Genomic DNA, 11857 nt, shown 5'->3' with positions numbered 1-11857 from the left:
CAAGGACAACTCATTACGGACGATTAATGACATTAATGACTTAATAGTGAAATCCGAGACTCCTTACGACTTAAGAAAATCCCTAAAAGTTAAGGTTCATAGACCAAGAACAGAAATGGGAAGATCTTCGTTTAAGCACAGAGCTGCACTATCCTGGAACCTCCTTCCCGAAGACATAAAGAACAGTTCAAACTTAACTTCCTTCAAGAGAAAACTCAGGGAAAATAAGAGAATTCTGAAATCTATCAGTTTTGCTAAAGCTTCCTGCAGCGTTTCCTACAAATCTGTTGACTTTAAATACTTTTAACATTTACTCCGTATTGTTATTAATATTTATTTCCTTTAATTGTCATTATTTACATACCATTTTCGGTCTATTCACTAATTACGTATTTATTAATTGATAGTTTAATTGATGCAGGTCCACATCAGGACGTAATGTCTTGCCTATCCCTCAACCGGCTTTATTAAATAAACTATGATGATGATGATGATGACGACAGTTTACAGGAAACCGACACACACCGACAGATTACTAGACGAGTCATCCTACAACCCTACATCACACAAAGCCACAACTATCAGAACTCTAACACGACGCGCACAACTAGTATGCGACTCGACAGACAGCTTATCCGACGAGAACAAATACCTTCACCGTGTTTTTACGAAGAACAACTACAACAACGACTTCATCCGACGAAACACTCACCGACCCACTACCACTACCAAACAAATGACACCGCAACCCCTACGACTACAGCAAACATACCGTACATAAAAGGCATGTCTGAAAACATCTCGCGCATCTTACTACCCTTCAATATCGGCGTCGCCCACAAACCCATCACCACACTACGTCAGTTACTAACCAACGTTAAAGACAAAGACGAACCGGGCAACAGACAGGGAACGATTTACAAGATCAATTGTTCCGACTGCCAAGCCTCCGACATCGGTGAGACTGGCAGAAACCTCACAACAAGACTGACTGAACACAGACGGGCGACGAGGAAAGGTGATGTCAGCAATCACATTGCTGAACACCATCGACTTGCCAACCACAACATTGACTGGGACTCAGCGCAATGCCTAGCCTACAGCACTGACTATTTTCAACGACTGACTCTGGAAAGCTGGTTTACTAACTTAGAACAGACTCCCTAAACAGATGTCAACAACTACCCGCTCCATATAAACGACTCATTCACGACATAAACATCACAAACGACCGAAAAAGAACGACCTAACTTTACCGACAGATCGAAACAGACCAATCACGGCCGACTTACGTCACTTGAGTCTTACAGCCAATAACATCACGGCAAAACCAACCGATCATTTCACACGAACTGGAATAAGAACATTCTACTGACAACAATCATTCACTTGACTCTGATGATGACTTCCGCACAGGTTGTCGAAACGTCAGTCACTACCACCGACAACAGTCCTTCTCAGGACTACACTCACCCGGACGATCAGACTACACCTTGACATGTTACCCCCGGGTTCAAACCATTTACTGCAATAGTAGAAATAATAGAATAACCGGTAGTTTCAATGTCAAAGTGGGTGCCGGCGTCAGAGCTTGAAGGAAATACTGATAAAACGACTTGAAATGAACGATATAATACGGGTTGGTGTGGATTTTTAAAAGAGAATTACGATTTTTCCAACTTGTTCAGTTTTAAAGGGCTTTTGTGAAACAACAACAGAGCTCCCCCAAATTTTTTTCTTGAGTTAAGAAAAGAACGTTTACTCCGAATGGCACCATTTTTGACTAACACTTCACTGCTGCTGAATTTACTGAGAAAAAAATATTTCCATGACGATATCTTGGCAACTCCACTCACGAATCGGCAAAAATTGTTCGTATAATAGAGCACCCAAACACATAAAAATCTCTTGTCCTCTAGGAGTCATAACTTTAACGCGGATGTTTTCTTTGCAGCGTGACGAGACAGCAAGATGTTTACAGATTACATGTGTCACGTTTTCTGCGAGCGAAACACTGCGCACCTTACATTACAGTTCAACTTGTTGATTATTCTATCGATTTCGTAAAGAAAAGGAATTTTGGAAAGGAAATTTTTGTGGAGGCTCGAGGATCCATCGTGATCTTCCAAGTTACGCTGCTAAAGTCGCCGGATAGAACGCTTTAATTAGATTACACGCCGGATACTTTGATACGTGAGCGTAGATTACTTAGTTCGATAAGTACGATTACTTAGTTCGATAACTACGATTACTTAGTTCGATAAGTACGCTCTCGAATTCGCAAGAAACACTCTTCGGAAAATCTGGAAATAAAGATTTTAAAAAAGTAGTTTCCATCACGCATACATCGAAGGGTTTTGCGACTACATCAGAAGTAAAATGTGACCCCACTCTCTGCAATATTTGAGTACTTTCTCAAGAATGAAGAAATGGCTAAACACACATGGTTTCTTTGGTGCGTGACGTGGCACTAAGATGTTCACAGATTACAAATGTCATGTGTCCATAGTTAGTATGTGTCACGTTTTCTGCGAGTGAAACGCTGTGCATCGTACTTTACAATTCAAAATGTTGACTGTTTTATCGATTTTCTTTAAGAACGTAAAGAAAAGGAGGTCATTGTCGTGGCGTCCCGATGATCGATCGCCAGGGTGTAAGTTCGATGCTCACAAGGTCGCTAACGTCAAGAAGACGCGCGCTAGGATTGCTGAAGGATTATATTACACGCTTGATTTGCTATTGTATAAACTTGTCACCTAAAACCTGTCAATAAAACACCTTCATGTCAACAATATTTTATCATAAAGGTAAAACAGACATGACTTTGCAAACAAAGGAGTGTCAATTTTCGAATCCCGACAAATCCGAAAGCGCGCCATCCTAGATATAGGCTGATCGGTTTTGCACCTTTTTCAACTCCAAATAGCGAAATTCGATTCTAAGAAGGCACAATCGAAAGAATGTAATTATTTTGCGTCGATACAGCCCATAGAAGGGCTCTAACGAGCGAATTGCTGATGGTAAGTTTACCCCACTAGGATAAACTTTACCCGGCGGGAAACTGAAACAAACAAAGCACTCTGACTGGTCAATTCGGGTAAAAATTACCCTCATCTGGTAAATGTTTTTAGTGCATATTGTTTTTGATAAGGGCACAATGTTTTAGACATGTGTTCCTTGTAACTCCTGAGAGATCTGATCGTGAATTCTCCCCTCTAGCTGCGATACATTTCCTTGTTAATTTGTTACAGGAATTTGGAGTTTTATCAAGATAACCTCTACCTGATAAGTTAAGGTATTCTCATTACCTGTTTGCTGGATAATGTGTGAATAGTTAAGGAAGATAAATGTTTATCACTTCTGGGAAATAAGGGTCAAGATGCTAACAAGACGTGATGGATCTCTTCAGATGTAGGTTTAATTTTTTGTTTTTTTTTTTGCTTTTGCTTATTTATGCCAACATTGTGAAAAACAAACAAACATGATCGTGTGTGCCACTTCTATGCTGTAATAGCCCTTTTAAAAAGAGAGGCTAATGTTAAAGGTTTTTTAAAATATGAAGTTCAGTTCCATTTGGATGTGATCGTAAAGAACTATTTTCTCATTGAAATCTCCATAATTGACCTCAATGTAAAACAAAGCTTTAAGAATCTTAGAAATGGCTGACTAGCTATAGCTTTGCGATGCATTTTGGTCTGGAATAGGCTGGGGAACAAAATTAATATATCATAAATAGCAATTAATGTATTTGAAGAAAAGATTATGCATTGAATTATTTATGTTTGTACATTACTTTGCAAAAGATTGAGAAATCTACAACATTTGAAATACACACACAAAAAAAAAAACTTTTCAAAGACATGTTTCAACATGGATTGTGTCATCTTGGTCATGGCTTAAATTTACCTAAGCTTCAAATCTGAAAATAAACTTGGATACAATGTGGTTACAATATTTCTGGCTATTGATAGGATTTTCTGAAGCAGTTTGCGTTTCATTTTCTTGTCTCTTCTATAAACAAAATTAATGAAGTGGCAAATATAAATTGATTAAAACCTCCTTTCGTATAATGTTTTTCGAAGGAAATTGGAATAAAAGCAGATGTATGCAATTATAATGAAACAAAAGATCACACAGAGATGGGTCATATTAATTTCACATTGTTTATGTCTGTTTTTGTCTTTATAGCTTGTCTATATATATACTGGTACTTTGTAGTATCAATTCTTTGCTAAATGAAAGATGGTGTAGGAGACGTGTCTTAACAAAGTTTTTCTTCTTTTTAGATGTCTTTTTATTATTTTGTTTGCTAATATGTACACTTTTGTACATAGGATGATCACTTGTATTATTATTATTAGTAGTAGTGGTTTCAAAAAAACTGACACTTGAAAATGTATAATTGTCATCTAGAGGCCAACAAATGAGCAAAAGGCCATCTTCTAACAATAATTTAGTATTTTCTAATTCTCATATGAAGTCAATAAATCTAATCACTAAGTGTAGTTTGCTTTTATGAAAAAAAAAAATTTCTTAACAGTACTTTAAGTATGTAGCTTGTAACCTCCATGATTTTTTAAGTAATTTTCTTACATGATGCAGTACTGATAGTTAAAAGTCAAAAGTGAATCTTACCTAGGAGCTCGCACTTAGAGGTAAATTGAAACACAATATGGAATCTTTGTCTGAAAACTGCAAGGAAGGATGATGACAAGGAATTTTTTATTATTGTTTGATATTCAAATAAACTTATGTACTATTTACTTCGTTGTCAAACCAAAAGAATGTGTTATTTATTTCTGTTCCTGAAAATTCTTAAATTCACATACTTTCTTTTGTTTTTTTCACCATGTGAAACCAGAGATGTCATGGAGATTTTGATTCTGTACATGGGGAAAGTTTAAATCAATACATCAGGCCCCGGTTGTTCAAAGGATGGATAACACTATACAGTGGATAAATCTCTATCCGGTGGATAGCACAGTACGTTTTGGCAACACTTGGCAACGCTGGATAGCGATTTATCTGTTGGATACTGTTATACACTCTTTGAACAACCAGAGCCAGGTCTCTTAAAGATTCTCTGCTTTTTTTATCAATGTTTTTCCCTAATAATCCCTGTCAAGCTCCTCTTAGTGGCATGATGAGCTTTGCCTGGCCGAAGAGTTCTTATTCTAATTCTTAATTAATGGTCACAAGAAATGGGAAATCAAAAGATACTAACAAAAATTGCTACAGAAATTTGCGTTCCTTCAATTTTGCAAGGTTTAGTGCCTTCATGACTTTAAAGTTATAAGGACAGTGGAAGAGTTTCCAATTTGTGTCAACCATTACAACCTCATAGGTGAGAGGTTACACTGCCAAGCAATATTCTAAATGGTGACATCCATCATCAAATATTTTGCACATTTACAAAACCATCTCCTAAGTTACTTAGGAATCTCAATCCGTGGTTGAGTATTGCAATTTGACACATACTTTTTCTTAGTCAAGATGAAAAGTACACATAGATTAGCCCCAACCAGGGTTCAATTTTAATTCAGGTTTCTATATTTCTCTGTTCAAAAGCTGTTTTGGCATAATTTTCCCAATTCTTTTTAGAGCATTCAATCATAAAATTGTAGACAAATGGAATTAAACTGAATTTTCTTTTAAAGCTTTCAGATTTGAAATCAATTTTCACATTAACTGTGGGTTATCTTATCCCACCTTTGAACAACCTGGCCCTTGAGTACATCTCTCCTTCAATTCCCTTTTCCTCATTAGAGAAGACTGCCAAACCCTAACAATTATGAATTGTAACTTTTCAAGGCTTCAGAAGTGATGATAGGATGTTACTAAAATGAGGAATGGAGAATGGGAAATGGGAAATAAGAAACTGAGATGGGAAAAGGGAAAATGACATGGCAAATTGAAAATGTGAAATGGATTGTTTGAAAATTAATTGTTTATAATGCAGAATATATATTTTCAGTAGTGATTATCGATATCCCCATAACCTGTTCTAATAACATCCTGACATAGACTGTGTTTCTGACACTTGCTCAAAAATTAAGCACTAGGGCAAATATCAGCAAAGGTTGTCGCAGCCACTATATTTCGCTCATTCTAGTCACCAGCTCCTGGTGTCCTGCAACGGAAAATTTCCAGGAAAACACTTCAAAGCTTCCTACTTCACCAGCAGTAAATAACAGGGTTGACAGCCCTCTTTTCTTTATTTATTTGCTTAACTTCTTCTCTTCTTGTGGTAGTTGCTCTGACTTAATTCTTTTATTCTGACCCTGTAACTCAAAAAACAAAAAAAAGAATTTGTGTAAACCAAAGTAGCTACAGAGACCATCATGATGAACAGTGAAATGCTATGCCAGATAACCGCATAGAAGAAGAAAATTTCTGTCTTTGGTGGCTGTTGAAATAATTTTTTGAATACTCACATTCACAAGTATTGCAAAGAACAAGGAATTAACTACACAAGTGGTAAGCCTGTGGTTAGTCACAATTTCTTGATATCTTAACAGTCCTGGATCTAGCAAACCTAGTTTCCCGGATATTCTCTCACACTCCTTGAGTAGGGAATAGAGAGAACCCTGAGAATGACCACAGGATATTGTCCGCATCAGTGATAATTATATTATTTTGAATCGATTACCGACCTACTGAGACACTCTGTGATGTGAGTGGTGTCTGTACTGTCGATAGGATCACACAGAGGAGACACAACAGGGTGATCTTGATTTACCAGATACTACTTAATGTCTGTGGTTTAAAGACATTAGGGAAAAACGCCTCGATCATAACAAAATTTTGTTGTGAAATTATACTTATCGAAGCCTAGATGCCTTCTCTGCCGGACTGACAAAAAGGGATCATGCGGAAGTACGGGTATTACATATGAGTTGGTTTGCCGTGCTTGTAAATCAAAATATGTAGGAGAGACGTCCAGAAGTGCATATACTCGTGCTAGAGAACACTTCCATCCTTTAGAACAGCGAGAAGAGAGCTCTGTTCTGTGGAGACATTGTTGTGAAAGGTATGATGGAAATGAAGTGGGCTTTGTAATGAATGTAATGGGGGTTTTTCGTGACGATGCAATGTTGAGGCAGATAACGGAATCTGTACTGATAAATAAGGTCGAAGAGGGAAAGTTAATCAATTCCAAAAGCGAGTGGAATTATGTCAACGTCCCTAGGGCAGTTATGGCAATGTGACAGTTCTAGAGACCTGGTTCCGAGCAGCTACTTTTCGTGTGTTACTACACCGCATGTGCGTTTTTTCAAAAATTTTTCAAATTTTTAGTTTTTGTTTGTCATCAACTGACGAGGTCGTAGACGAAACTAGTTTTGAAGTTTTCGCAGTAGTGTGTTGAAAGTAGAAGTTAGTTGGAGTTTGTTCACTCATGGTTTATATGGCATAACAAAATTTGTTACTTGATTAAGAATAACAACAAACATATGAAACATATGTGTGAACTGCGGTTATGAGACGTATATGAGAACGATCCTTCGCAGTAAAGCACTATTTGAGCAATAGTGAAAATCAGACCTGAAAAAAATTTCAGGCCTGTACGGGATTCGAACCACTGACCTCTGCGATACTAGTGCAGCGCTCTACCAATTGAGCTAACAAGCCAACTGGGAGCAGGCAATCAAATTAATTCGATATAAACCCGTAGATGATAAATCAAACAACAACAAACATATGAAACATATGTGTGAACTGCGGTTATGAGACGTATATGAGAACGATCCTGATTAAGAATATACATGAAAAAGTTACTCAGTTCTGATTGGTTAAGATAAATGCAGTTTTCAGGTAATTTAGCATAGAAGAGAGTTAATTCAGTGCAGAAGGGGGTTAATTCAGTGCAGAAGGGAGTTAATTCAGTGCAGAAGGGAGTTAATTCAGTGCAGAAGGGGGTTAATTCAGTGCAAAGGGAGTAACAAACCAGACATTCTGAAAATGGTCAATAATCAAACAAACTCAGAATTACCAAACTTACTGAACAATTCCTTGAACTGTTTGGATGAACTCTGAGCTTTTTTGTGCCTTACAGATGTAAAAATTTCATTTTGTCTTATTGTTTTGATCGTATGCGGTTGTTTTGACCGAATGCTCAATGTCACTTGCTGAGTTTGAATAAATTATTTTTGCACATGATGTGCACACTTTTCTTCTGCATAATTACGATAACCTACGTTGTATTTTTTCATGTATATTATTAATACATAATCACATGATTTTTCTCGACCAATTTGGAATAAATAAGCACTGGTAAATTTTTTCTAAGACCACAAATTGCACTTGCCCTATGGGCTCATGCAATTTTGTTAGTCCTTGAATATATTCGTCATGGTTATTTATCCAAATTGCACTTGAAATCATGTGATTATATGTACAAATAAAATACGCAGATACCCTATTTTATTGGCTGTAAGCCGAGCCTGGCTATAAGCCGAGACCCTAAACTTTTCACTCTTAAACTTAATACTATCGTCTTCAAACATAAACACAAAACATTCAGCTACAAGCTGAGACCCAGTTCTTAAAACGTATAAGAGCTCATGAAAAATTTTAATCACATTTAGCTTTTAAAATCTGTTAAAATGAAATGAAAGAATGGGTTAATTATCCAACGGCACATATATAGCGTGCGACCAATGTTCACTCGTAAAAAACCCGCAAAAAAGGAAGTAATTAATGGCAAACAGGTGACCGAAAAGACTGACCCAAATTGTCCAATTTCTACGACGCCTTTGCAATCATTGAGTTTCAGCCATCGGGAATGACACAACTATTTCTTTCACCGTAATTTTCTTCGCACATGGTTCTGATGTTGGAGAATGAATACTTGGAATGAATACTAATTGTTACAGTTAGGAATTTATGGAGAATTGTTTGGGAGACTGGAGAGAAACTTTTTGTGTACCCTACCTGGATGATATTATCATATTGAGTGCCAACTTTGAGGATCACATCAAAAACACACGCAAGGTTCTTCGATGACTAAAAGAATAGGGGGTCAAACTGAGACCTCGAAAATGTAAATTGTTTAAGAGAGAGGTGACATTCCTCGGACGAATTGTGTCAGAAGAGGGTTACAAGCTAGATCCATGTAGTATTACACCTGTCCTTGCACTCAGAGACTCGCCTCCCAAGACAGTTAGTGAAGTGCGCAGACTTATGGGTTTCCTGAACTATTACCGGCGATATGTTAAAGACTTTTCGAGAATCGCCAAGCCGATCTATGATCTGGTGAAGACACCTAGTCGTTCTCCACAGCAAGTTCAGCTGGACAAATCTGGGAAGGACTGCAGTAACAATGGCCAATTACCGGCAAACACTCGGTGGATTGGACTGACATTAATCAATCTATCTTGCAGACTCTTATCGACTCGATCACAAGTGCTCCGGTAATGGCGTATCCTGACTTTCACAAACTGTTTGTCCTCCATACAGAATGTTTGTCCTCCATCTCTACTACGCACCAAGTTTTAAAGTGTTCACCGATAATAATCCACTCACCTATGTCTTATCCTCGGCAAAACTGAATGTCACCGGTTTGCGCTGGATTGGAGAGTTAGCTGATCTCAATTTTACCATACACTATCGCCCAGGAAAAGCCAACATTGATGCCGACACTTTATCTCAAATTCCTTCTGAGGACACAGCTTACCCAGAAATAGTACCACAGGAGGTCCTTCAGGCTGTTGCCGTTTCGGCAAAATCTCAAGACCAAGGACAAGTGAACTGGGTGTCTGCCCTTACAGGAGACCATGCTGTCTTAACGACTGACCCATTTAGAAGTGAAAAATTAACGGGACCAAGAATAGACCTCAAGCACACACAAACCACTGACCAGGTTGTTTGTCAAGTGAGGAATTTAATCAAGCATGGCCAATGACCACCAACAGCTGAGAGAAAATGTGAGTTGCCTGAGACGCAACTCCTCCTGCATGAATGGGATAAACTATCCCTTGATTAGGATGGCATACTTAGGCGCCGTAAAGGAACTAGGACTCAAGTTATTGTACCCAGACAGCTTCGTTCACGCATTCTCAAGGAACTCCACAAAAACATGGGTCATCTTGGGGTGGACCGCACGCTAGACCTCGCTAGAGAGCGCTTCTATTGGCCCCACATGCAGCGAGATATTGAATACCATATTGGACATGTCTGTCAATGCATTAAACAAAAAGCCCCCTCACTTAAGACTAGAGCCCCACTAAATCCCATTGTGACTACCTTGCCTTTTGAGCTGGTCACCATTGACTTCCTTCATTTGGAGAAGAGTAGAGGAGGGTACGAATATATTTTCGTTGTGATAGACCATTTTACACGCTACGCCCAGGCTTACGCCACGAGAAACAGGTCAGCTAAGACAATTGCCCAGAAACTCTACAATGATTTTATTCTCCGGTTTGGTTTTCCGTTCAGAATTCACCATGATCAAGGAGGAGAATTTGAATATAACGTTCATCGAGAGCTCTAGAAGCTGTGCGGTGTGGAACATTCTCGCACTACCCCCTTTCATCCCCAGGGGAACGGTCAAATTGAGCGCTTCAACTGGACACTCTTGGGAATGCTCCGTACCTTGCCAGAGACCCAGAAATCACGTTGGGCAGAACACTTGAACCATGTGGTACACGCTTATAACTGCACGAAACACGAATCAACTGGCTACTCACCGTTCTTCCTTCTCTTCAGCTGCCATCCCCGTTTGCCGGTAGACTTAATGTTTGGAGCTGAAGATGAAACCAACCACATGAATCATTCACAATATGTCGAAGAGTGGCGCACAGCCATGACAGAGGCCTACAAATTGGCAGGCAAGAAGTCCAGTGAAGCAGGCACACGTGCCAAACAACGTTATGACTGTTTTGTACGAAGTTCGATATTGCTGCCTGGTGATAGAGTTCTTGTACGCAGTCTAAGAGAACGGGGTGGACCGGGGAAACTGCGCTCGCATTGGGAGGATCAGATTCACAAAGTTGTTAGCCGCAAGGGAGAAGATAGCCCTGTGTATGAAGTCAAGCCTGAGACTGGCCTCGGGACGAACAGAATCCTACATAGGAATTTGCTATTGCCATGCAATAATCTTCCCATTAACATCCCAAACGGAGTTAGTCAGAGGAGAGAAGGAAGGACCGAGAAAGATAAGCGTAGCACTGCTTATCAGATACCCGTACCACAGGCCAAAGAATTGGAAGATGGCACCTGTAGTAATGATGAATATACAATCACCCCAGGGAACCCTTACACCGGGCAGTTCATAGAAGAGGCGGTTACTGAGGAGCTCGCTAAATCATCAGTTAAAGAGATACAGCCTAGGCTGACACAGTCGGAGGATGCAATATTGGACCACGCCCATCGAGGGAAAGTAATCAGCGATCGAACTGTTTTGGAAGAGACAGAAGAAAGCGGCTTAGAGAATGGAAAGGGCCAAGATCCCCTAGCCCAGGATAACAACAGCCCACCAGACACTCCAGAACTGGAACCTAGGCTTAAGTGACAGAGACATCCACCAACAGTTCTGACATACAACACACTTGGCAATCCCACGTATGAGACCCAAGCTGCTGTACACGACATAGCCGCCGCCAGTTTTTCTGGAACTCAATTACCCCAGCGTGGTACTCCGAATCTTCAGTGGAGAACAGGTTTGCCAACTGTAAAACAGTTTCAGCTACCCCCATAGTCACCTTTGTCCCAGTATCCAGTAATCTTTGGCTACCCGGGAGCATACCTGCAGTATCCACCCCTGCTTCCTCCTCCACCTCAGGATCCTATTATTTTACAAGATGTGTGTAACCTTCAGTAGCACTCCCCTTTACGGATGTGAAACCTATTCATCTGTGCT

General features: G+C 39.4%; 3 protein-coding genes across 4 annotated transcripts in view; 1 reads left to right on the top strand and 2 right to left on the bottom strand.

Annotated features, from left to right (window-relative positions):
- LOC148726120 (DNA polymerase alpha catalytic subunit-like) overlaps positions 1 to 2417 on the top strand; it is a 121773-nt gene extending 119356 nt beyond the window's left edge. The window contains exon 26 of the mRNA XM_088726616.1: positions 1955 to 2417. Coding sequence (XP_088582742.1) covers positions 1955 to 2165 — 211 coding nt within the window. The 3' untranslated portion in view covers positions 2166 to 2417. The remainder of the gene's footprint in view (positions 1 to 1954) is intronic.
- LOC148726119 (uncharacterized) overlaps positions 1 to 4770 on the bottom strand; it is a 17109-nt gene extending 12339 nt beyond the window's left edge. For both annotated transcript variants that reach the window (XM_088726666.1, XM_088726668.1), the window contains exon 1: positions 4636 to 4770. The gene's annotated coding sequence lies outside the window, so the exon portion shown is untranslated. The remainder of the gene's footprint in view (positions 1 to 4635) is intronic.
- Positions 3401 to 11857, bottom strand: part of LOC148726108 (uncharacterized) — a 137922-nt gene continuing 129465 nt past the window's right edge. The window contains exon 2 of the mRNA XM_088726680.1: positions 3401 to 6281. Within this exon, the coding sequence (XP_088582806.1) occupies positions 6271 to 6281 (11 nt within the window). The 3' untranslated portion in view covers positions 3401 to 6270. The remainder of the gene's footprint in view (positions 6282 to 11857) is intronic.

This window comes from Stylophora pistillata, chromosome 7, assembly GCF_964205215.1.
Source record: "Stylophora pistillata chromosome 7, jaStyPist1.2, whole genome shotgun sequence".
Taxonomy (NCBI): Eukaryota; Metazoa; Cnidaria; class Anthozoa; order Scleractinia; family Pocilloporidae; genus Stylophora; species Stylophora pistillata.
Note: the sequence above shows the minus strand (reverse complement) of the source record. Positions and strands in the feature narration are given on the sequence as shown.